The sequence below is a fragment of the Myotis myotis genome, unplaced genomic scaffold (assembly GCF_014108235.1).
Source record: "Myotis myotis isolate mMyoMyo1 unplaced genomic scaffold, mMyoMyo1.p scaffold_m19_p_4, whole genome shotgun sequence".
Taxonomy (NCBI): domain Eukaryota; kingdom Metazoa; phylum Chordata; class Mammalia; order Chiroptera; family Vespertilionidae; genus Myotis; species Myotis myotis.
The window spans coordinates 53,514,113-53,540,856 of NW_023416346.1; the positions used below are offsets into that span (position 1 = coordinate 53,514,113).

Here is a 26,744-nt window from a genome sequence, read left to right on the forward strand (position 1 = left end):
CATACACACATGGGAATAGATTTCAGTGCTCAGTGGTGTGACACCAACAATAGGTGCATTTGGAGAAGGGGCAGGTGATGGTGGCTGCTAGGTAAGACCTTACCTAAAGGTCAAGGGAGGATAGTAAAGAGGAGAAGCAGTCCCAGAATTAGACAGACCTGGATGGAATTATTAGCTCTGGCCCTGCCTGGTTATGTAACCCAGGGAAAGTCATTTGTTCTATCCAACTTATAGTTTCCTTACTCACAATTAAAAAGTAGAGAATTGAACTAGTTGATCCTCAAGGTTCCTACCATCTCCGTGATTATGTGGGAAACGAAATGCAACAAAAAAGAGGCCAGAAGATGCCAAGTAGGCTAAAGGGAAGAATTTCGCATTCAAGGAGGAAGCCAGCCAGTGTGGATCAGACAAGTTTGCCAGGAGAAAAGAAGGGTGGTGTTCCCAGAGTAACAGTGGGCTGAGGGTGGGTGGCGCAGTAGTAGTGAAGGAGAGGAAGGAGAAGGGGAAAGACAAGGCAAGGTCATTTCAGAGAATTGATTGAAAGGGACACAAAAGCATGTTTGATGTAAGAGATCTTGGTTGGAGGGCCTGCCGATAGGAGCCACTGCCTCTTCAGTGGGTCTCAGACAAGATGCTGAGGGTGGTAGTGAGTGCTACAGCAGCCTCACCAAAAGCTAAGCTGGGAGTGGAGGGTGGGGAGCTGGAACACTTTTCAATTGTCAGGCATTCCACAGAGGAGAGGGTGGTCAGGAGCCCATCCTTAAGTATTTGATACTCTTGGATTTTATACATCACTGATCCCTGCCCATACCCTAAGATTGAGTTTGGGAAGATGTGGAAACTGAGGCCCTGAGAGAGGGGATTCAACCTGCCTGGAGTCACATAACAATTTCATGGCAGGACCAGGAGTGAGAGTTGGTCTCTCTCCTGATTCAGAGCCCAGTTCTTTTGGTTACCACTTCCCCCTCCATTGTATGCTCTTAAGCAAATCCCTGGTTGGAATTGTTGGCCTCTTGAGGAAAAAAAATAGAGAGAAGAGAAATCAATTCCAGGTAACTGAGGATCTCAGGGTCTCGGGAGGCTGAACCATGCTAGAAGGTGCTGTGAGCCATTTGGCCACAGAGCCCATGTTTGGGGAGAGAGCAGTGAGGACTGGGTAGGGTGAAGAGTGTGGGTTCTGGAGTCAACTTATCCTCGAATCTCAGCTCCAGCTGTGTGACCCTGGGTTGGTCACCAACTCCCTGAGCTTCTATTTTCTCATCTGTCATCTTTAAAGAAAAAGTTACATAGAGTTGTGAGAAATAAATGAAATAATGCATGAAAAGTGCTTGGCCCAGTGCCTGGTGCATGATAAACTTTCAATAAGTAGTAGCTGTTATCATTACCATTACCTTTAATGGTTTAACAAATGTGAGAGTTTGTGATCTTTCTTACCAACCTCCCATCCCCACCAAAGACCTACATTCTGCACTGTGAACTTCCCTCTTCCCTTACTTGCCTCAGAATCCTGCCACCACTTCAGTTGCTGAGCCTTGGGTCTCTGAGACCACCTTTGTCACCTCCATTATGGGACCAACTTTCTCAGGTGGCTTCTCCAAAGAGTCCCACTTCCTCTCAACCTGCCTGCTGACATAGGGCCCCAGCAACGGGCAGAGGGAGGGAGACGGATGCCAGAGGCCAACAAAATGAGGCCATGCATTGCCGCCTTGTCACTAGTTCCCTGGCAGGGCCTAGCAAGGTCATCTTTTTCCTCTAATCTCCTTTAGGGAGAGGAGGATTGAAGCCTTGAGGGAGCTCAGATGAAAGCAAGGGCTTTGCCCCCACAAATTAGGAAAAAGCTTCCCTGCAGTATTTGCCAGGCCAAAAGACATTACAGCCAAGAGGACTGCCGTTCCCTAGTATAGGAACAGATCTGTTAGAACCATGCTTCCCCAAGGTAGGTGTCATTATTATCCCCTAGGTAAAGCTCAGGGGCCCCTAATTCTGGTGAGGAAATCCTCAGTGAAAATACTCCTGGTTATAGACCTTCGGAAGGAGCTGATTGCTTATGCTGGGAAATTCAGAGTGTCCCAAACTGATCTCAGCCTCATCTCTGGGGGTAAGGTGGGGTCATCAGAGAAATTTGGTGGCACTAGGCCAGAGAGGCCCAAAAAACCTTCTAGCATTCAGGTCATGGAGATGAAAGCCCATCCCATTCTCTGGGTTGAGAGGTGAATGACGAGATGGGTGGGAAGAACAGGCAGGTGGATTTGGTGAATCTAGAGGTGGAGCAGGCAACTGCCTATCTGGCAGGATTTCACAGGCTCCAAAGCAGACTCCATCCCCAAATTTCTCCCAGCACAAGTAACCAAACAATGATATGTTTCTTGAGCACATGCTGGTTATTCCACATTGTGTTCAGCTTCTGTAGCAAATCATTAAGTTCAGTCATTACCACCCTTCCACCCCAAGAGTCCTTCCTCTTAAAAGCTTCCATGGGGAGTGGCTAAGGTCAGAGCTGGGAAATCAGGGCCATTTGGCACACCAATGGCCCTGGAGAGTGTATGTGGCAAAAGGCCCTTGGATGGTGAAGGAAGGCCTGAGGGTGATAGGATGGGTGAGAGGGGTAGGGTGGGAGATGTTCTTTAAGCAGAGTGGAGGTACACAGGAGACCAAATCTGGCTAAGGGCCAAGCCTTGGAAAGACACAGAGGATCAGAAAAAGGAAGGAGGCAGGCCAAAGGCACATTGGCATTATTTTTGTAAAGAGGACTCTACCGTGTAACCTGAATGAGTCCTTCAAGCACAGCAGGGTGGGGAACATAATAATCCCTGATATTTGTCCCAGACCTTGCCATTTAGATCTCTCTCTCTCTCTCTCTCTCTCACACACACACACACACAGTCTTTTAATTTTCATAACAGCCCTGTCAAGGTAGATAGGGCATATGGTAATTACTCCCATTTGACAAATGAAAAAACTGAGACTCAGAGAGATTGACTTGCCTAATGTCACACAGACAGTTTTAATGGTAGAGATGGAACCAGAACTTTGGTCTCTCAACTCTCAGGGCAATGAGGCCAGAATTGGCCTCAAAATACCGACTCTTCCACAAAATACCAACTTCTGCGCATGGGCCACAAAGTTTCAATCGCACTGTACGTGCGCGCCCGCACATGGCATTTTGTGGAAGAGCCACACTCAAGGGGCCAAAGAGCCGCATGTGGCTCGTGAGCCGCGGTTTGATGACCACGGGCCTAGGGGAGCATCCAGAGTATGGAGATAACCAACTCCATAGTGTTTTCTCAGGAATTCTGGGAAGGACCCCTGCCCCAGATATATATCAATCTCTCCTCTCTGGTCACTAATACCTGAAATTGCACTCTTAGAGATTAATTCTTTTGGATAGAAACTGTGGCCACTGTTAAGATGTGGAGGAAAGAGTGGGGACACAGGGGAATATCTCACCACCTGGGAGTGTACCTAGGAGAGGGCCCTGGCTGGAGTAGGATGGAAGCAGTGCTGGCAAACTTTCCCCTTTTGCGTAAGAAGGGGAGGCATTGCGTCAGAGTGAATGCTGGTGACACTGAGAAGGGGGGGGGGGGTGGAAATCTGGCCTGAGGCAGGCCTAGGAGTGCTCTGATGGGTGACTGCACCAGGAGTCCTTGGAGGAAGGCTGAGGGAGGACTTCCAGGTAGTGTGGGGGAGGGCGGCTGCGGCTGGTAGACAAGGAAGCAGGTTGGCCTAAGAAGCTGGAATTGTGCAGGGGTGGGCGGGGGTGTGGGAGCTATTCAGGGAGCTGGCCTGGAGCCAGGGGCCAGTCCCAAGGGGGTGAGCTGAGGCTTGAGAGTTCTGGGCCCGATTCCAGCCCCTGACCTTGAGTTACCATGCAACTCGGCACTTTTTCTACCTCAGCCCAGACACCCATCAGGTCTCTTATCTCGACTTCCCCGTTTTATAAAAAACTGTGTAAAAAATTACTCTCTGGACTCCTCCTGATGGACCCTGCCCCCCTACAGCCCTTACCACCACCCATACAGCATCCTTCAAGCCTCTTGGGCCTGGTGGAAACTCTTGCCTGCTGCCTTTAATCCCAGGGGCTGTCCCTCCACAGTGCAGGCTGCCCCTGCATGTGATGGTCCTAAGGGTAAGGGCCTGAAGGCCTCACCGAGCTCAAAGGCACAGCTGTAAATAGGTGCATCTGAGAATATCAAGGCTGGGGTTGTTAGGACTAGCAGCAACCATAGAAGTCACTTTTGCCACTCATTCATTCAATTATTACATTTATTGATAGTCCAAGGTTGTTCAAAGTAGCCAGGGGCAAAATCAGGCTAGAACCCAGGTCTCCTGACTATTATTCTAATGCTCTTTCCACCATGTTCTGGAAAGCATACAGCATGAGTATAAGGGCATAGTATTTATCCTCTATGTAGAGCCAGACTTTCCTACAGTCAGAGTAGTACCTGGCCTAATTGGCAAGATTTGAAGATCGTTGATAAACAACCTCCCCCCTCAGCTTGTTCCCTTCCCACCACCCATACCTAAAATTATACCACTGACTGAAATCTTTGGATTAAAACCCCTGTGGTTTGACAGCAAAACCTGTTAAGCCATTACCTGCCATTTACACAAAAACATTTCTCTGATTTGTCCTTTAGGCCAGGTGTGGTTGACTTGGGGGAGGTACACTGTGAGTCACCTCAAAGGGGGCATGGCTGGGAAGGTCAGGGAGCCCTCCAGATAGTAGTGAGGGGCCCATGTTACTCCAGGCAGCAAGAGGGCAGAGGTTCCCTGAGGGGACAGGCAGGAGGAAGGTACCTGAAAAGGAAGCAGGAAGGTTCTGAAGACAGATTCCTACTTCACAGTGTAGTCTTCTGGCCAGCCCTGCACCTACACAGTGATGCTCAGTGACATTTTGTTTCAAAATAGGTGTTTACATTTGGTCTTTCCTTATGCTGGATTATACTGAGTCTTTTGTCTCTTCCACAGCCTGATGACTGAATAGTTTGTACTTAGATTTCTGAGGGCCTTCCCGGAGCCTGGTCAATAGTTGCCCTTAAATAGTCTGCCAGTCCCTGAATTGAAATGCAGTTCTGTCCCATCTTGGCATGCTAGAAGGCGCTCCCCCCTCTCTAGGAAATTGCAATGGAAATCCTTTAGTCAATGGAAAGAATAGCCCCCATTGCAGGGCTTCCCTGCCTGACCCTGATAAGGGCCTGTTTCCAATTCCCCTGCAGGTATGACGAAGGGAGTTCAGTGGGAAGAGACATTCGTGCCTAGAATGCAGTCCTACCTGGAAATCTCAAAACCAAGTGAAATGAAAAAAATAGATATATAAGTGCAATGCCCAGCTAGAAACTGCCAGGAACTTTGGAATCAGACACCAAGGGGTCACATCTGGCCTCTGCCTCTTACTAACGGGGTGACCCTAGATAACTCACTTAACTTCTCTGAGCCTCAGTTTCTCCATCTTAAAAATGGACCTAATGATAACATGATACCCAACTCCTACTCTCAGCTATGCAACTGTTGATGAGGTTCAAAATGCTAATGGATATAATGCTCTTGGCACAGTGCCTGCTCAGTAATCAGTACATGGGAGCTACTGATAGTATTATTATTATTGGGACCAGATGTGGCTTTGAGTTCTCTCAGTGATAGGTCAAGACCAAACAGCAGTCCATCCCAGCACTCTTGTTGCATCGAGGTTTTCATTATGTCAGGTTTGCTTAAAGCAAGGCCCACCTGCAGGGCATTCCCTGCGCTGGTGATTCATGGGAGGGGTGCATGCCACCCACCTATTTTAAGCTGTTCTACATTTTCTTCTCTCTGACATGGACGTGTTTACACAGTGGAGGGCAGTCCCAGTCAAAACAAGATGAAAATACACTGCTGGCTGGGAGCCCTAGGCTAACTGGTTTCAAGTCCTCTCCCAGCTGTCAGTGCCTTACAACAGGGCCATGGGGATGGTGGGGGACTGCCCAGCCCTACTCTCCAGGCTTTCTTCATTGGCCCAGCTCTGCCTTGTGGCAGGCAATTTGCCATCACTTGGTCAAGCTACAGTCAGGTTCCAGGGCACCAAAGTTTTACAAGAGTAAGAAGGAGGAGTGCTGAGAAGCAAGGGCTGTCCTGGCCAGCTCTTGTGTGACTATTGTGCCTGACACCAGGGCTGCCTGATGCACAGGCAGAGGAGAACTGCCATCAGAGAGTGACGGAAAATGGCCAAAGAAAGCTCCCCCAGCAACAACTCCCCTCTTCTGCCTGGCATTCCCCCTACTCAAACTCATTCCTGTGAGTTAATAGGAGGCTCTTGGTTAAAAAAACAAACAAAACAAACAAACAAACAAACAAACAAACAAAAAAAACCCTAACATCCACTTATCAGAATCGTCCTGGGGGTCAAATTCTCACCTATGCCAACTTATAAATGAGTAAGTAGAACTTGAGGAGGATCTGCCCATTTGATGAAGGAGCAAATTAGAAACCCTGGACACTCAGGCAGTTTGGTTTCTTGACAGAGAGTCCAGGAATATTTTGGAACATTTGCCTGTTCCCTAAAACATAAGACTGCTGGTTAGCTAAGATCCATTGTGAGGCCCCGCCCCAGACAGCACTCCACCAGTCTCTATTTAGTGAGCCTGGGTTACTTCTCCCAGAAGCCCCCCACTATTTAGGCCACACTGAACAGATCATCATGTTTCTTCCCTGAGGAAAAATGAAACAGTTCCCCTTTCAAGAAAGACTTTTCACTTTAACAGGGGTCCTCAAGACTTCAAACCCAAGGGTGGCATTAAAGGTGAAACTGTTCTTTATCTTGGTTAGCATCAGTATTTTTAGTCAGAACAGTTTTTTTGTCCCCACGTCCCCCTTCGTTCCAGTTATATGGCTGTCACTTGCTTAGAATCAGGCCTGCTGGCCTGAAATCCCTCTTTGATGTTGCTGCCAGCTGAGACTGGACTGCCCTGCCCCTGGGCTTCATCACCCTCCACTGCTCCTCGTGGGTGTCCTGTTCTCAAGTGACCCAGCCCCTCCAGCTAAAGATGGAAACTAAACCAAAGTCTTAATGTTAGTGGAGAACCAGGAGCATGCGTGCGTGTGGACACACACACACACACACACACACACACACACAGATGAATTATCTCTTTTATTGAAGAAGCTGTGCCTTGATTCCAAGTCATTGGTGGCCACTTATTCAATTAAATTGTGTTTGAGTCAGATTTCACAAGTGTGTTTGATTTTCACTGGTCTTTTGTGTTTTTAAATGCAGAGGTGCTCTTAGACAATAACCATCCCCAAATTAAAGTGTTAACACAAGGCCAAATCATGCATTTGCCTATAGTTCTTCCCCAAAATGACTATTAGCAAAGTTCTAACACATCAAAAATCTTTATTTATTTATTAAGCACGTATTTACCACATTGGGACTGTATGCCAAGCACTGGTCTAAACCCTAAAGGTAAAGTGGTGAAGAAGTTAAGCCCCTGCCCTCACAGAGCTTATATTCTAGTCTAGGAAGCCCATCGATGCTCACTTAAGAGCTTGTGTGCTGCCCCCTTTCAGTTGTGGTCTTATCTGGCTGTGCCTCTGGTACTACTTGAAAGATTAGAGGTCCTGCTGATTACTGACTGCTTGTGCTATTGAAAAGGCTCTCCACCCTGACCAGTTTGGCTCAGTGGATAGAGCGTCGGCCTGCGGACTGAAAGGTTCCAGGTTCCATTCCAGTCAAGGGCATGTACCTTGGTTGCGGGCACATCCCCAGTAGGGAGTGTTCAGGTGGCAGCTGATCGATGTTTCTCTCTCATCGATGTTTCTAACTCTCTATTCCTCTCCCTTCCTCTCTGTAAAAAAATCAATAAAATACATTTAAAAAAAAAAAAAAAACTCCTTAAAAAAGAAAAGAAAAGAAAAGAAAAGAAAAGAAAAGAAAAGAAAGAAAGGCTCTCCAGACCAAAACCTAATGTATGTCATGGGTCCTAAGTTCAGAGAAGGATTGCTAAGACCTTCAAAAAACTAAATTTAAATGATGATTCCATTTTAACATTAATCCTTCAGAGCATCCCTCCCCGTAAGCAGTATCAATAACTTGTGAAACCATGGAAATTACAAATGAAACTGGACAGAAAGTTAGCAATGCTAGACTTTGAAATAGCACTGATAGGGCTGATAATTTTTTGAACCATTTTGCAAGCAGTGTTTGGGGACCAAGGGACCCTTATTAATCATGAAGCATATAATGTTCATTCAGCCCTCTTGTTCTCCAAAAACTCAGCTATGCTGTCTACACGATGTCTACCAAGTGTGGAAACATAAGCAAATATATATATCATTGTCAAGGATGTTATCAGCCTGCAAAAATATAATATCTCTATTTCTAGACTTGTGAGTGTCCATAAACATATACACCTTGTATGATGCATATGTTGGGAAGGGAAGCATCATTCCCATTTCATAAATGAGGAGTTGGCAGCTTAGGAGGTTTACAAACCTAAGCATCCCCAAGTTGGTCAATGTGGAAAAAGAACATATTTTCTTTCCACTTGACCAAGTTCATTTATTTATTTGGGGGGGGGTTGTGTGTGTTTTAAAATAGATTTTATTGATTTCAGAGAGGAAGGAGAGAGAGAGAGAGAGAGAGAGAGAGAGAGAGAGAGAGAGAGAGAGAGAGAAACATTAATGGTGAGAGAGAATCATTGATTGGCTGCTTCCTGCACAACCCCCACTGGGGATCAAGCCTGCCACCTGAACATGTGCCCTTGACCAGAATCAAACCTGGGACTCTTCATTCCACAGGATGCTGCTCTGTCCACTGAGCCAAATCAGCTAGTGCTTGACCAAGTCCATCTAGAAAGGGTGCTAGAACTGAGTTTCTCAGTGAGTACATCACCCTGATATATGCACTAAGGGAGTCCCTCTCAATTCTTATCTTTACAGGTATACCTCAGAAATATTGTAATATTGTGGGTTCAGTGCCAGACCACCGCAATAAAGCGAATATCACAATAAAGCGAGTCACAAATTTTTTGGTTCTCAGTGCATACAAAAGTTATGTTTATACTATACTGTAGTCATTATGTGTAGAAGAGCATTATATCTAAAACAATAATGTATGTACCTTAGTTAAAAATACTTTATTTCTAAAAAATACTAATCATCATCTGAGCCTGTTGGTAAATGGTGCCAATAGACTTGCTCGATGCAGGGTTGCCATAATCCTCTGGTTTGTAAAAATGCAATATCTGTGAAGTGCAATAAAACCAGGTATACCTGTACTTTCTATCTAAAGGCTCAGGACCAGCCCCATGGGCCAAGCCCATTACTGCAGCAGTGTATTGTTGGAGAGAGATCACCTAGTGACATAGCAGATGCCTCTGAATTATCTCCCCAGTGTGCTCAGGCCCCAATACTCTAAGATGTCCAAGGATTATCTGTGAAACTCACTTCTTCTCAACTGTTGAGCTAGTAACTGCCTATACTTGGCCATTCCTTAGTTTCCATATTTACTTTAGCTCTTCTGCAATTCTGTCAATAAACTTCACGGTATAATTAGTTTTAGCAAATAACAGGATGTCAGAACTGTTGACCAGGGTTCATTACTTTGCTGTTAGAGCTCTATCCCAGGACATAGGGGCCAGTGTTCCTCTTATTTTTTAAGGTGTATGTCAGGAAGCCTTTCTCAGGCAGGCTCACCACGCTCTGTTCAGTCTATATACCTTTAAGGCTGCTGTGTCGCCACAGCTCTGCCCATGAAGACCTGGGACCTTCTGTCTTTGCTTGGTGGTACAAAGATTTTCGTAAGTATAATTTTTAAAAAATCAGTGCAAATACTTTGAATTTTCCATTTTTGTGTTTTACCCTTATAGTCCTGCTGTGGCCTTCAAAAGAAGTCTACTTGGTAAAGTGGCTTCAGGACTTAACATTCATTTTGTAAAGAGCGGGGGTGGGGCTATATTTTAGGTTGGGACTAAGAATTTTCATGCTTTTGACCCAAAATGTCTTCTCCTTCCAAACCCCACCCCCAACACGGCTTGTCTCAAGGAGCAAGAGAAGAGGTTAAAAGGGTCAATCTGTTCCTGACAAGCAATCAGGAAGTCCAGGCCTTGAGGGAACCTTAGACTTTGTTTATTTAGCCCAAACCTAGCAGACAGTATAAATTAAACATAAAAATAAAATAAAATAACAAAACATAGGCTGGATGCGTACCACAGAGCAGTGAATTTCTCTTCTGCTTTCCCCCCTGGGAGAGGGGAGTCTGTGAGCAGTGGGCTTCCTGGCCAGGGAGGCGCTCATGAGTCATAGGATGGGGTGAGGATGGTAAGGGAGAGGAACACAAGGCATGGATCCGGGTGGGGATGGGCATGTTGGCAAGTCTCTGTAGTCAGCTCCAACAGGCTTCTGAGGGGGAATGAATCACACCCCTCCAGTCAGTCTCTGAATGGACCAATATTTGGTGGGATGCTGACAGCCAAGGGCTACAGGAGAGCTGGCGTTTGTAGAAGGTAGACAAGGCTGGTTAATTGACCAAACTGTGCAGTTGGAGAAAAATCAAATCCATCCCTGTTCTCTCCCTGTACCCGGATTCTTCTTTCTACCCTCCCTGTGATGTCTGCCCCCATGTCCCCAACCTCTCAGGCCAAGAGTTCCAATCAACAGCTGTGAAACATCTTAGAAGCAATCTGGTCTTCATAACAGAGAGGCAAATATTGCCAAAGACTGATTTATAAATCAGAGCAGGTTTGGATTTTCCTACTAAAAGCAATTCTCATTCATGTTCTGATCAAGTTTCCAGGAGTGATAGGAAAAGAGATGGCTGAACAGATAGTAGGCCTGGGATATGCTGAACCCCATCATGGGGCGTTATCCAAAGTGGGTCTTGGTGATTTAGACCAGTGGTTCCCAAAAGCAGTTCCATGGACTGAGACCAGAAAAGCTGCATCTATATCATCTGAAAATACCCTTCCCTAGCCACAGACCTATTCCACCAAAATTTCTTGGGCTGGAGCCCAGGACATCTGTATTTTCCACCAGCTCCACTAGTAGGTTTTAATGTTAAGAAACTCATTTCTTTTCCTCCATAGTCCAGTATTTTTGTAATCCTGATCACTCTTGAAAGTAATATGATAATTTAGTTCATATTTAAGTGTTTGTAAATAATAGTGACAGAATGTGGCACTTTCCCAGGGCTTTTTGCATTGGAAAAAACTTTTCTAATTTTTCAAAGTGTAAAGAACTCCATTAGAATCTTGGATGGTGATGTTTGTAGGCACTGTCATAGTCAGGTCGGGCAAAGAGCTTGGACTAAGAAGAATTTATCACGGTGCCCTTCAAATAATACTTCTCAGGTAGCCAGTCACATGGCATCAATGGACTGACTCAAGTTAGTAGTCCTCACAAGGAGCCTGTGGGAATCATTTCTTAGGTGTTCACCTGATTCATTGTGCACAAATGGTACTTATTTTTACTTCTCTTTCATTTTAATGTGCAGGAGACATCTTTGAAAATTATGGACCTGGCAGCACCAGGACTTCCTGTTCCTGGTATATAGTTTAAGGCTACAAGTTGGTTCTCCTTATATCCACCTGACTGCCACTCCATGCTTTCCTTAAGACCCTGTCACCTATGACTCCTGCACAGCACACAGGCAGCTCTGGACCTCAGAGAGAGCAGAGGCTATGGCTTTTGATAATCATAGGCTTGTTTAGAGAGTCCTGCTTTGCAATCTTGCCATGCTTGTTGCTTTACTATCCCTTTTGGATCATGGGGAAGCTGGCAACAGGAGAGGGAGAGGCAGAGGCAGAGGCAGAGCGAGAGCAAGAGCAAGAGCGAGAGAGAGAGAGAGAGAGAGAGAGAAAGAATGAATTATGCCCTTCTGCCTGCCTATCTCTGTGAATTAGAATTTGCAAAAGGCTGAGAGGGTGTTTGCATAAATGTGTGTGTGTGCTTCCGTACTTCTCTTTCTTCCTGATAAGGTGTGTGTATTCCTTGTCAGCAATTCTGAAACTGGCTGAGAGGCCTCCCTTAACCCCTCCCAACACTTCTTTGAGTTCCCTGGCTCTGTTCCCATGGCTGGGGGGCCCTGCCCAGAGAGAAGTTTGCCTTGTTTCTCTCCTTTTTGTTCTGGGAGTAGTGTGTCCCCTGCCCTCTCCTGCCATTGCCACCATCTAGACTGCCTTCTCTTCTTCCAGGAAACCCCAGGTGGGGAGGGGTGTGTGTGGCTGAAGAATCAGGGGGCCTTTGCAATTGCAGAGCCTCTCTTCACAAGTCAGAGTCCCACAACAGAGGATCAAGGAGCTACCTTAAATGAGCCCATGGTGAATAGCTCTTCTGTGAGGTAAGTGAGGGCCTCAGGCATACAATGTGAGAGCCCAGTGAGGCTCATAATGCTTACCCATCATGGCCCAGGAGCTGAGTGCCTGAAAAAGCTAGCATTATTACTGTGGTTTTGTTCCCCAAGGAACCTGTATCACTTCAAAGGTCACTCATTCTATAGTGGGGCCCACAGTGGAGCCAGGTGTACCACCTCAGAGTCCCTGGCCTCTTCATAGGCCCCTAGTCTGCTGGCCTCACATCCCCAACAAGATCCTCCTGGTTCTTGTCTTCCAAGTATTGCCAGTGGCCCAGAGTCCTTCACATACCACTGAAAGTAACCTTGGCAACTGCCAGAAAAAAATGGTTTAGAATTTTGACTCTTGGGACTGCTCCAATGAGTAGAAGAGATGTAGAGAGGCTCAGATAAGCTAGTGGAAGGCTGGTGCAGACAAGCATGGTGTGGTCATGTTCTTGCTGCTTTCTTTCCCACCCGCTGGGGAAGATGCAGTGGGTCAGGATTCCCAGCGGGTAGACCATGATGAGGAGGACTATTTGCCTATTTGAAGTTGCTTGCCACTCTGGGAGTGTAAGATGCAACAAGGGTAAGACTGAGAGGAACTGGCAAAAGAAGGAAGGCTAAGAAGGTTGGCAGGTAGAGGTGACCCCCACACTAATCACAGACACCCCCTTCTCAGAAGGAAGGAGCTGGTAACTCAGAGAACAAAGACCTGTACCTTCTTCCCTTCGTTTACAAATTCTACGGGTTAAGAAATGGAATCAAAGTGGCATTGTTGGCCACAATGTCAGAGGAGCCTTAAGTCCCAGAGCAACTCCAAGCTTTGTGGCTGCTGTGTTATCCCCATCTAGGCCAAAAGGCAGGTGGAAAGTAAAAAAAAAAAAAAAAAACACACACACAAAAAAAACCCAAAAAACATAAAACAAAAAAAAAGCATGCCCAATTCTGAGAATGAAGTGATCCCAAGGATGGCAGTGGTGTTGGCCTTCTTATACCCCTTCTTATACTCTCAAGCTCTGGGCTTTGTCCTGAAGCAAACATTTCACCGAGACCTAACAGTAGGGAGACTTTTGAAGTTGCCACAGGCCCAGGGTACTCTGGAAGGAAACACAATTTTTTACTTGTACTACCAGTTTTTTAAAAATTTTGCTGACATGTGCTTGCACTTTAAATAGGCTTTCAAGCAACTTCGACTTGAATTAAATTGAACTGAATTGAATTGAATGGTAAAGGCAACTAGTGTGGGAAGCAGAGAGGAGAAAGATATTCCATTTACCAAGGTTAATTTTACAATCTCTTTTTCGGGAATATCTGTTTCATACTTGTAGATGGGTAATGGTGAGGGTAGAAAATGAGAAAGGAGAGGGCTTGGAAAAATTGTGGAGGTAAATTTTACCAGCTGCAAGACATAAGAGGAAGGGAGACAGGCATAAATATTGACACAAGGTTCATGAAATTTAAGATCCACTGAGCTAAACTGCATTCCTGGATAACACTGTCAATACCTCCAGTCTTGCTGAGACACCAGGACAAACCGTTCCACCCATAGTTAGTTAGCTACCAAAGTTGGGGTGATGAAGGTGATTTGACAAGAGTACTTTTGGATTTCTCTGACTGAGGGTAAGTGGAGTAGAACACCTTGTCAAAATGGACTTTGGTTCTGCTTGTCATCCCTAATGTCACTCAGAGATTGTGAAACTCACTGGGATCCTGTCCAGGAGGGAGCTGAAAGGCACAATTCATTGCTCCTGCCATCATTCAATGCCAGAGTTTGGCCCAAATTGGGTACTAGAGTTGCTTTTCCAAGAGCATGTGTCCATCTCCATGAGGACTCTGCTTGGGCTCCTACCATCGCCTTTAGCATCTGTGTCCGCAACCTCCTCCCCATTTTCTTGTCCCCAAAAGTCGGGATTCTGGGCCATGGCCATGCTGGGATGTTAACATGACCCACAGAGGACAAGGTAATTTCTCTGTCACTTTCTTTTCTTCTTGCTTCCCTCCTTCTGGAGTCTGGGAATTTTCCATGAAGCCAAAGTCACGATGTAAGTGGCAGCGGCTTTCCTGTCTATAGTTTTCCACACTGGAGTGGAAATAGAGGGGAAGAGAGAAGAAAAGAGAGAAGCAAGGACAAATTTAAGGGTGTCATTTCATCCTTCTTATTCCCCCAGCCTCTTCAAAAAAAAAAAAAGGGACAAGTAAGTAATTAGAAGTAGACAGACTTAAAACAGATCCAGAGACAGAGAAGCATCTATCAGACCATCAAACCTCAGAGGGAAGGTAGGGGAGAGTGGGGGGAGGGTGGGGGCAAGGGGGGAGAGATCAGCCAAAGGACTTTGTATGCATGCATGTAAGCCTAACCAATGGACACAGACACCGGGGGGGGGGGCGAGGTGAGGGCATGAGTGGGGGGGTGGGGGGGCAATGGGGGGATAAGGATACATATGTAATACCTTAATCAATAAAGAAAAAAAAAATTTTTTAAAAGAAGTAGACAGACCTTCCTCCGGAATGGGCCCCGGAAGGGAGCCTCTGTGGAAGAGTAAATGGGAGGGCTGTTTTGCAGCGGCCCATGTCCCATTAACTGTTCTAATGCTCCCGTGCTCAATATCTTTTTTTTATTTCATTTTCCAGTTCCTAACCCAGTATTTGCTTTGTGGCTTGTCCTGCACCTCTTGCATCGTGTCTTTTTTTTTTTTTTTTTTAATATATTTTCTTGATTTTTTACAGAGAGGAAGGGAGAGAGATAGAGAGTTAGAAACATCGATCAGCTGCCTCCTGCACATCTCCTACTGGGGATATGCCTGCAACCCAGGTACATGCCCTTGACCGGAATCGAATCTGGGACCTTTCCGTCCGCAGGCCGACGCTCTATCCACTGAGCCAAACCGGTTTCGGCAGCATCGTGTCTTTTTCCACTTCTCCTGACACTAGACCCTGTGTTTTGCTGGCAACATTGCTGAATCTTTGGGTGGAACATTCCCTGTAGAAAATAAGGAAGACTTGCCTATAAATAGTTTCCTTTAGGCTGCGTGGTACACAATGCTTCAAGTGTGACAAAAAGGGAAGTGAGATGTTCCCTCTCATTGCCACCCCCAACCCACCACCCCCACCCTGAGTCTGCTCCCCAACCCTTGGCAGCTTGCTGAGATCCTGCCCACGGGTTCTGCGGTCCAGACTGTCCAGTCTCCATCCCACTGTCCTCTGGGAACCAGAAGTAGGAAGGGCTCTTGTCCTAGAGAGTATGGCTTTTGAAGTGGAACAGATCAGTGGGAATACTGAGACACTTCTTCCAGCTCAAAGGGGACAAGTTGGCGTGCAGGGCCTCCTGAAATGGAGGAAGTTCTCTCCGTCCTCATTATGCCAACTTCCATCTAGAAGGCTGTCCCTGAGAGAGGGACGGTCAGCTATATCTGTTTAATTGCAGAATCTCATGGCTGTAGGGCTATAACTGAGAGCCAGCAGAGGACCTGGCTCATAAGCTGAGTGCTCTTGCTGTGCTGGTTCTGGATCCAGCCTACCTCGTAAATGTAGGGTGGGAGAAAGGGATTTTAGAAACTTTTTACATAAAGTTGTTGGGCTGTTGAATTCATAATCCACTATTTCCTGCCTGGGGCCTACCTCAAAGCCCACAGGACACAAGGACTGCTAAGAGCCTCATGGATCAGCACTTGACTCAGAAAAGTTAGATCAGATAATAGATATCTTTCTTATACAGGGCAAGCTTCCACTTACTGCAAAGTCTGACACAGCTATTCTGGGCAGAGGAATTTTCTGGTGTGCTGAGGGTTCAGCAGAAAACCTTTTGGGTTCTTCCTACTTCTCATCCATCCCCCCGCCTTCCCTTGTTTGAAAATCTTTCTACAGGGACACTTATGTCTGTCTTCCCTTAGCAAGCCCTGGGATCCTGGGATTCAGCCACTGTTTGATAAGGGAGGATTACAAGGAGCCATCTCACTTGGCTGGTGGCTGGCAAACCAAAGGTGTAGAGAGGATGTGAGATTGGCTGAGTGTGGGCTGAACCTGGGACATCCTTTCAAAGTTGATTTTTAAACTAAGTCCCTGACAATAGCTTGTTTTCTTGTCATTGGCTTCGTTCTCTTAAAAGCTGAGCACAGCAGGAATAGAAATAAAGGGACTTAATTAGGATGCCAGTTTATGGGGCCCTGGGAACTGGAAGTTAGACTGAATTGTGAAGATTACTCCAAGACACCACACCTTATTTGGGATATTGTATACCCCAGGACTGCAATATTCCATTCTGCCAGCCACCTGGTTGGATTAATGTTTTCAATTCCATAGACAGAGAGAGCTTTCTTTGATGGCTGTGTGGCTGCCTTTCAAAATTATATGGATAAGCACAGCCCTCGTATTTAAAAAAAAAAATTGGACACTTTTGATATTCTTCCTGTCCCCTGATACTGCTGTCTCCTGCCACGAGTGTCAGAAAAGCCGGCTGTGCTCACAGAGCTCAAAGTCAGCCTCTGGAACTCTCTCTAATACTGCTGCTGGAGTCCCAGGGGCACTTCTCCTGCCCCTCACCCTTTCTTACATCTCACCACTTTCCTTGCACCTCCAAACCAACCCCCAGCTACCTGGCATTACTCATTCAACAAACCTATCCCTGCCCCATAAGACAAGTAAGTGTAGTAGGAACAAAGTCTGTAGGTCAGGGCTCTGAAATTTACTAGCTGTGCCATCTTGGGCAAGGAAGATTCTCGGACCCTCATCGCCATAGTTTCTTTTAATTGTAAAATGGTGACAGTGCCTACTCTGCAGGGTTTGTGGCATATCCAGCATAGTGTCTGGCCCATAGACGATGATGCTCAGTTAATAGTAGCTGTTATTATCAGTGGGTCTCAAACTCAGCATATTTTTAATTGAAGTATAATTAATGTACATTTCAAATACAGCCTAGCTAGCAAACTTAATGTCTTTTCTTTTCTCTCCCCAAACTACCTGGATTTCTCTACCTCCATCTCCATGTAAGGAAGTCCCCACTAAAGGAGCCGTTATTTCTTCTGTCCTATGCCCTGTTCCTGGTGGTGGTTTTTTTTTTTTTCCTGCCAACATAGCTTATTTATCTCTCCCTTTTAATCATCTCCCTTGGAATCTTGGGGTGAGTAGCAACAGTTAGTTTAGGGAAGATTTACAAACTGATGAAAAGTCAACTCAGAGACTCTTTCTGGATTAAGAAAGCTCTATGTAGCACAGAAGACAGGCTAATATATCAGAAAATTAATTCCAATACCAATTAAGCTCCAGATTTAAGAGGGTTTTTTCCCTTAGCTAATGTTCTTAATGACATACAAATATAGCCTGGACTTTGTTCTGCCTACTACACAAGGTTCTTAGTGCAAACACCATGATCAGACAGCTTGTGACCTAAATGTAACATAATATCCTGAGATTGGGATTGTCTCCCACCTAAACTAAGGTGAAGAAAAACAGCACCCCTGGCTAGTGTAGTAGGTTTGCTTGAATAATTCTGTTTATAATCCTTTTGCAAACAGAATGGCCCTTGTACACATACTATACCACCAGTGGGGTCCAATGGGAGCCCCACGTCATAGTAAATTATATTGGCTGTTTAGTGACATAACTGCTCTGGCAGCCTGGAGAAAATAAAGGCCTTCAGACTGGGCTTCCCGGGGGGCCTTGACAAGGATGTCAGTGCCAGGCACCTGTTTAGGAGAAATATCCTGAAGCAAATAATAATTACCTTCTTTGCTGATAAGAGTCTCCCAGTATTTTTCCAACAGCAAGATTGCATTAAGGTATTTCCTTGGACCACAGCCTGAATCACAAACTGATACATGAATATTGGCCCTAACCTCAGTCAAACTATTGTATATGTGGTGGAACCCAATGTTCTCCTTATGGCCCTGAGTTGTTGTAAATAATACTTTCAGTTGCATCACCTGTTCTTGTTGTGGCTGGGTTACTCCTTCTGGCTGCAATTCTATGTGTACCCACAAGGTGGCCTCGCTTAGGAAAGAGCTGTAGAAAAGGACCTCAAGCCTCTGATGTCTTTTTTTTTAAGTTTGAGCCTGAAAAGGTGAAAATATAGTTTGATGGAAACATATATACCTCTTGATAGGCAACAAACCTCATTTAGCTTGTGACTTGGAATTTGTTTGTGCCTGAAGTACCCTCTAATCCTATGTATGGCTGGACCTATCACAGGTGTTTTCCTGGGATGGTTTATACATATAGTCTTGGTTTGTAGTTTTGCTGTCTTTTTCTGTTTATAGGAAAGTAACAGAATATTGTTTTGAGAAATATGAACATGAAATCATGGATAATGTTGAATGTTGAATGCAGAATAGGGTGTGGAAACCAAAGAGAAAACAGCTGGCATCTGTGGTCATTCCAGTGCCCACTCCCCTACCATTTCCTCTCACATCCTCTGTCACCCACCTGGCTGCCAGGTGCTCCCTGTACATGTTTCCCTACTCATCTGAGCTCCTGGACACTCTATCCTCCACACAGGCATATTGGCATGCACAGATTTGCTCAATGCGTGCACACATCCCATGCATGTCACAGATCTGTGCACGTGTTGGTACACAGACAGGCATATCCAGAGGAGGAGCTGAGTGGGTAGGTGCTAGCGTTGGCGCAAGTCAGCAAGCCACTGGTTGGGTGAGGGGACATGAGGGTGACAAACTGCAAGAGAGAGACTGAGAAGGCAGGCAGTGGGAAGAAGGCAAGGCTCCTCGTGGTTAGGTTGGGTGCCTAGGGAGTGTGGTGTGTGATAGCATTGCAAATCCATAGGGATATATTGGCTGACCCCTAAAGAAGGGTTTTTTAAACCAGCACCGCCCTCTACTGCACGCTATCTACTGTTATGGCATTTGTATTAATTTCTCTAAGAAATCAGTTCCAGTTTGGTTTTTACCGATCTCCAGAGCCCTCTTTGGAGACGCCAGTTGGCACAAGAAAGTGCTGAACTGTTTACAGTCCCAGCCTCAGGTTCAGGGAGCGGATGTGGTTTCACTGGGCCACAAAGCCCCGTACACAACTCATTTGCATGACTCCTGACGCCATGTGACGCAGCCGGCTCCTCCTATATAAAGAAGCAGGAGCCGAAATATCTCTGAGTCTGGGTTGGACTAGCGGCCGTGGAGTTTGTGACACACTAGGTGACACCCCTCGAGCCACTTCCCTTCAAGTCCAGAGCGCTTGCCTGGCTTTAGGTCCTCTCGGCAGCGTTTGCCCCCCTCCTAGCCCCAGGGTCGGACGCCCAGAGTCCAGCCCCGAGCAGCGCGCCAGCAGCCCCGGCTGACAGCCCAGCCCGCCCCAGCTCCCCGGCAGCCCAGCCATGAACACCGAAATGTTTCAGACCCCCATGGAGGTGGCTGTCTACCAGCTGCACAATTTCAACATCTCCTTCTTCTCTTCCCTGCTTGGAGGAGATGTGGTTTCCGTTAAGCTGGATAACAGGTAAACTACTGGCCAAAGCTCCCTAGCGGGCACAGGCGGAACCTATGCTGAGAGCGGGACCTCTGGGCTAGCGGCTCGCCGCTGGTCCTGGTTCCCGGCGGTGCAGCATCCTGGGAAGGGGCGGGGGTAGGGTACGCGGAGGGGGGTTGTCACTGCCGCGCCGGGATCCGCCTTTGGAGCGTCCCTGCGGCCCCTGCGCCGTGAGAACAGCTGCTGCAGCCGGAGGCTGAGGCAGCCAGAGGCAGAGGGGCAGCGGGCAGGGCTGGGCGGGGGGCTGGCTGTGCGCTGGGCGCTGCTGGGGAGCAGGCCGGAAGCTTCCAAGCCCAGAAGGAATTCCTAGCTAGCTTCGGAGCTCGGTAGGTTTACTTGGGACCTTCTGGGCCAGAGCCCAAAAGGGCCTGGGGCGGGGAACTCCCGGGGTCGCAAGCCCCATTGTTTGCCCGCTCCCAGGCTAGCGAACAGGCCATGCTGGTCCACGCGCCCCAGGACCGAGCGCCGCTGCACGCCAGCTCTGGGCGGTGGCGGCGGGGAGCCAGCCTGGGTGGGGAGGTGCAGCTTCCTGCAGTGGTCAAGACGGGACCTGGGGACAAAGTGCCTGGAAATTCGGGCCAGGGAGGCGGGACAGAAGAAGAGCTGGGGTAGATGGAGGACTTTGGCCACAGCTACCAGGTACTCAGAGTGGAAGTGAGGTGGTTAACACGGCTGCTCTGCTTTTTGTCTTGACAGTGCCTCTGGAGCCAGCGTGGTGGCCTTAGACAACAAGATTGAGCAGGCCATGGTGAGTGGCATCACTGTGTCATTCCCATCCCCAGACCTAGCTGCTGCTTATGTAACTGAGTATGACTGAGGGGGTGGATGCAAAAGCCATTAGCCAAGAAGCCAACCGCCTGCTTTCTATCCCCTTGCAGGTCTTAAGTAGAGTCCCATTACGAGGCACCTTTGAGGGCATTTCCAGTCTACCCTCCTTGATGGGCCCCCTCCTTTCTTCCTCTCTCACCCATCCTGGCTCTTGGCAGCAGCCTCTGGCTCCCTTCTAGGCCCATTGCAGGGCAATGAGCTGAGACACTTTGCATCTCGCATTTGGCAGCAACCAGAGCTCATTGGATGCTGCAGCCGCACTGCAGTGCCTCTGCAGAGCCTGGGCTGGGGTCAGGAGTCGGGAAGGAACAGGAAACAAAGCACCGGACTCCTAACCCCTCCCTTTACCAGGTAGAGGTCATGCTCCACCTCTCAGGGGGTTAAGGCAGTCAGCAGTTAGCAACCACTTAATTGTGCCCAGGAGCCTAATGACACAGTTCCAGGACCCCAGTACAGTAATCAAATTCAGAGAGGATACAGCAATCAGGTACTTTTCCCCAGGGCAAGTGTCTTGTCACACCAGACTTTTGGACAACTGCAATTCAGTGTGCTGGGTCATGTGGGGAGAGGAGACTCCAAAATTGCCACTTTTATTGTCTTGGAGAAGATGCATAAAGCAAAAAAACAAACAAACAATAACAGTGTGGGGTACATTGAAGGTCCTCCCTGAGATCTAGGCCAGTAGCAGGAACCTATGTGGAAATGGGGATATAGCCAACCACCAGCAACCAGCAGAATTCTCACCCAAAATGCTCCTAAGTGGCCAGCTTTAAAAGTCATTAGAAACTTGCAGGGGGGATCCTTTGTAGCTCAAAACTGGGCTCTCAACTCAGGTGTTGCCTTGACCATGCAGCTCTGCTAAGCAAGGATTTAGGCGCTTTGGAGAAGGGTGCAAGAAGAATAGGGCTGCGGAGCCAGCATGCGGAGGGGTTGCTGAAGGAAGGTTGGAGGTAGGTGGCATAAGAGACAGCATAGGCACCTTGATGGCAAGATGAAAGTGCTGTGGAGGAGCCATGATGGCTAACGAATGGCTTTGTTGTGATTTCCTCTGTGACAGGATCTGGTGAAGAATCATCTGATGTATGCTGTGAGAGAGGAGGTGGAGATCCTGAAGGAGCAGATCCGAGAGCTGGTGGAGAAAAACTCCCAGCTGGAGCGTGAGAACACCCTCTTGAAGACTCTGGCCAGCCCAGAGCAGCTGGAGAAGTTCCAGTCCCGTCTGAGCCCTGAGGAGCCAGCTCCTGAAACCTCACAATCGCCTGAGGCCCCTGATGGTTCTGCAGTGTAAGTGGCTCTGCCCTCAGGGTGGGCAGAGCCACTAAAATTGCTCTACCTAGTTCTTCCCAGTTTGTTTTCGGCTCCCCAAGCGTCATCTCACGTGGAGAACTTTACACCTAGCATAGCTGGTGCCAAGAGATGTCCCAAGGACATGGCCACCTGGGTCCACTCCAGTGACAGACCCCTGACAAAGAGCAGGTCTTTGGAGGCTGAGTTGCATGGGGCCTCATCACCCCAAGCCAGTGAGCCTCTAATGCCACCGTGCCCTTGGGGCTCCCAGGGCCCGGGCACTTTGCTGTGACTGGCAAAGGAGAAAGGTAGTTTGACATGTGATGCCAGTTTGCTCCTGAAAGTATAAGGGGGTCTGCTTTTCATTTCCATGGACATCTTTAACAGCTTCACCTGACAACGACTGTTCCTATGAAGAAGCCACTTTAGTTTGAAGCAGAGGCACCCTCTCTCTTATCCCCTGCCTCACCAAAGCAGGGCCACAGATGGGAGAGATTGAGCCAAGTCAGCCTTCTGTCGGTTAATATGGTATAATGCATGGCTTTGTGCACAGCCCAGTGTGGGATTACGGCTTTGGGATGACTGCCTACAAAGTTCTGTTTGGTTAGTAATGGCATAGTTTTTCTATATAGCCATACATGCGTATATATACCCATAGGGCTAGATCTATATCTTAGTGTAGTGATGTATACATATACACATACACCTACGTTTTGAAGGGCCTAAACAGCTTTGGGAGTATTGACCAGTTCCTTATCTCTTAAGGCTAATTCTTTGACTATGTTCATTTACCAAATTGATCCAGTTTGTCCTTTAGGTTAAGTAAGACTAAAAAGTAAAAGCAGGGAGTAGGCCAGTCTCTGAATGCGGCCACGGATGCCTTGCTGCTGCAATCTTTGCCGCGTCTGTCCTCTGAAGACGTGTGAGGTCCTCTTTTGAATGCCAAACCCACCATTCACTGGTGCTGACTACATAGAATGGGGTTGAGAAAAGATCAGCTGGGACTTCATATTGTTATTCAAAAACTTTTTTAAATGTTTGTGGAAAACTTTCAAGTGAAGAGAACAGTTGGCTTGCTGGTGCCCTTCATGGACAAGGGATGAACAAGGCAATGGCTTTGATGTGATGGTGCCTAGGTGATGTGCTCAGGGAGCTTGTCTCTAGGAGGTTCTGTGGCAGTGAATACTTTCCACTTTCTGACAACTTATCCTGATGTATGTCTCCAGGATTTGGATTTTGATTTCTCAGATGTAGCTTGAAATTTCAATAAACTTTGCTCTTTTTTTCTAAAAATAAACCTGGTGTCTGAGTATAAATGGAGTGGGTGGTAAAGGCCCCTCGTGGTTGGGAGCACTGTTTTCCTGATTCACTAACCATCATGAGTATCCCCTAAATGGCAGGCCTATGATCCTGTGTAACTAGCATGATACCCACATTGTATTGATGAGGAAGCTGAGACTCAGCCAGTTTAAGTGCCTTGCCCAAAGTCACACAGCTGTTATGGAAAATTGGGACTCAACCCCACATCCATCCCTCCCTGCCCCGCTCCTGCTTTCATATAACATGTTCAAAGTGAGTAGCAAGGTGACGACTAACACACAACCTCAGCTAGAGGGGTAACCTGGAGCGAGAATATCTTAAAAAGGCCTAAAAGAAAAGGGAAGGTTATACATGTGAGTAAGAAGAAAGGAACCAAATAAACATTAGTGAGCTTCTTCCCTCTTCTGAAAACATCAGGATCATTTAGTGCATTCACCTTAATACCAATCCACATGAGACCCTTGACATTGGCAGAAGAGCTAACAGGACCTTAGAAAAGGAAACAATGCATGTGGTAGCCAAAACCCCATCCTTTCCCCCAAGGAAAGGTGCTCTCAGTCCCTGCTGCTTCACTTGTCTCTGCTGCTTCACTTGTGACTGCTGAAAGTTTGCTCACAACTCGTGAGTTGCATGTGCAGGATGAAGTCTAAGGATCCTGACTTCAGCTTCCCTCCTCTGACTCTCTTTGAAGTTCATCCTCACCCATCTCCTTTTCCCCGGCCCCATGTCTCTGGCATTCAGAGTCCTGCCATTTATCTGATAGCCTTTCAGTGAGCATTTGGTGTCTACCACATCCTCACCAGGACCCTGCGCTGTGTTCTAGGCCCAACGTGTTTTCAGCAGAGGCTATCACCCCTATTTGATCGACCCATTCTATCTCTGTCCTATAGCATATATACCTATTTCTTTGTCACTTGAAATTGACCACACTCCTTGGTTTTCCTGTACCACAAACCTCAAATACCAAGAGGTCTTGGGCCCCTCCTTTTGTGCCAATCATAGCCTAAATATATTCAAAATGTCATGCTTCCTTTTCTCTAAAGCTCATACATGTTGGCCTGTTCTGTTCTAATCACCAGAACTCTTCTTCAGAACTTTACAAACCCCTGCTTGGTGGCCTCTCAAATCCCGATTTCACCACCTGCTCCTAATCTCTCTGTTCATGATGCTAACTTTGTTGTCTACAGTTCCGTCATGGTTTGCAGATTTCAGGGCTGCTAAAATGGATACAAACTTTGGACCAGTCAGTCACCCCAAACTTTGACTGGACTCTACCCAGCCCCCACTAACTCCCAAACCCGTCCTCCTTTCAAGATGAGCTGAGGGAGCTTTTGACTCTTTAGCTCCTCTGTAGACTTCCCAAATTCGATTCCTAATCACCAAAACTCTTCTTCAGAACTTTACAAACCCCTGCTTGGTGGCCTCTCAAAAACAAAAGCCAAAATAAAAGCCAAAAGATGAAAAAAAACCCAAAAACTCAGGAACTGGCCCAGCAAACACACAGCCATCTCTGGTGATCCTGCCCTTCCCTACAAGAAAGGGGAAAAACTTGCCCACAGTCACATAGTGGGAAAGAGAGAACAACTTTGTTTCCTAGGCAACCCCAACTAAACAGAGACAAACACTGCCACTTAGGAGGCCATAGCAGTTGTTAGACTAGATAAGAGGAACTTTGTGGCTGTTTGTTAGTCACATATAGAATCAGCTCTTTTTTTTTTTTGTCGTCCCACAGAAAAACAAGTAGGGGTGGGGAAAGGCAAAAGAACATAGTGCTCCTGGAAAGAGATTCACGGTTTCTGGGCTTAGCTGGTCCAGCTGGACCCAGAACAAGGAAAAGAACAAGAGCAACAGCAGCAGTAATGTTCCCCTGCCTGGGCATGCCCCCTCTCCCTGTCCCCTCCTATCTATTATCTCATCTGATCCTTACAGCAGCCCTTCTCGCATGTCAACAAGAATCACAAGAGCGCCGCTCCACACCCCTTCTTATGAACAGGAACATTTTGTTTCCTGCCCTTAGAAAAAGAGGCAGTTATGATTTACCTCCATTTGACAGACAAGAAAACTAAGAGCCAGAGAGTTTGGTGCTACTCCCACAGTACCCTTGTAGCCCACAGGACAGTGGTCCCCAGCCTGGGTGACCACAAGGACCCGTTTTAAATGTCCAGTATATCTTCAGATCTCCCCCAACCTGATAGTATTTGAACTTCGTATTCACTAAGAGAAAACACATAATGACAAACAGTAACTTTGAATCCAGTGGGGGCTTTTAAAAGGAATGTATTACATTTGTCACAAAAGCATAGAAGCTGATTTGAAAAGTAAAACAGAAATGTGGGCAATAGATGATTTACAGACAAGGACTGCTGGAGTACAGGGTGCAAGGCTCTCAGGCTTAAAACTACTGTGGAGGAAGGTGATCCCTTGGGGTCTGATAAGGAACCCAGGGAGTGAGCAAATGAGGAAGAAGGGCCACTAGAATCTGGGGTGTAAGGAGGACTCTAGAAAGACCACAGAAAAGAAGGCACACAACCCACTGTCCTTTAGGGTATTTTGAAGTTATCCCAATATCATCCTACTTATCTAGGGAAAATCTTGCTTTCAAATCTCTCCTCATCTCCTCCTAGTTGATAAGAAATTTATGGACATAATTAGAACATTGTAGATAGCCCAGTTCCTCAGGTTGTCTCATGTAGAGAGGCTTGTTGGAACCCAAATAATATGTAACTACCTCTCCTAGATCAGGCAAGGTTTGACAGAGAACTCAATCAGTTAGCTATTCCAAACAGAAGTGGTTTCCAGAGAAGAGCTGACTGGAAGAAGCCATAATAACAATAATTAATAATAATAGCTAACAGTTACATGGCACTTACTTTGTGTCAGGCACTGTTCTAAGCCCTTTTACATCTATTGCCTCTTTTAATGTTCTCCACAAACCTATGAGGATATGCCATTAAGATCCTCATTTTACAGAGGAGAAAATGAGAACACCAAGGCACAGAGAGGTGAAACAATTTGCCCAAAGTCATGCTGCTAGTTAATAGAAGAACTAGGATTTGTGGGAATGGAGAAAATGCATTGAGAAAAAGGGTGGAAAATCTCAATAGTTTTCATAATTCCTCTTGGATTAGGTAAGTGTTCGAGGGGTAGGAAGGAAAGGGTGGAAAAGGAAACCACCCCAAACTAGCAGAGAGGCTGACAAGATTTAAAATGGCCAATGAGCCTAGAGCAGTGGTTCTCAACCTTCCTAATGCCGCGACCCTTTAATACAGTTCCTCATGTTGTGGTGACCACCAATTTAATTGTTACAACTTGAATATAATTAAAGCATAGTGATTAATCACAAAAACAATATGTGATTATATATGTGTTTTCCGATGGTCTTAGGCGACCCCTGTGAAAGGGTCGTTCGACCCCCAAAGGGATCGCGACCCACAGGTTGAGAACCACTGGCCTAGAGGGATGGCAGTGAACAAGGAAGGAAGAAAGAGGGAGAATGGGGGGTGAACCGGGTTGGATCCCTGCCAAATGAATT

General features: G+C 46.8%; 1 protein-coding gene across 5 annotated transcripts in view; it reads left to right on the forward strand.

Annotated features, from left to right (window-relative positions):
• The window catches only part of TSC22D3 (TSC22 domain family member 3), a 62,215-nt gene extending 39,026 nt beyond the window's left edge, over positions 1-23,189 (forward strand). For 3 of the 5 annotated variants that reach the window (XM_036304516.1, XM_036304514.1, XM_036304515.1), the window contains exons 3-4: positions 20,474-20,525; positions 21,663-23,189. In XM_036304516.1, coding sequence (XP_036160409.1) covers positions 20,474-20,525; positions 21,663-21,893 — 283 coding nt within the window. In that variant the 3' untranslated portion in view covers positions 21,894-23,189. Of the gene's footprint in view, positions 1-17,348; positions 19,748-19,962; positions 20,104-20,473; positions 20,526-21,662 lie in introns of those variants that run through there. The other 2 variants (XM_036304517.1, XM_036304518.1) reach the window with 2 other exon arrangements.
• Positions 23,190-26,744: the final 3,555 nt, after the last annotated feature.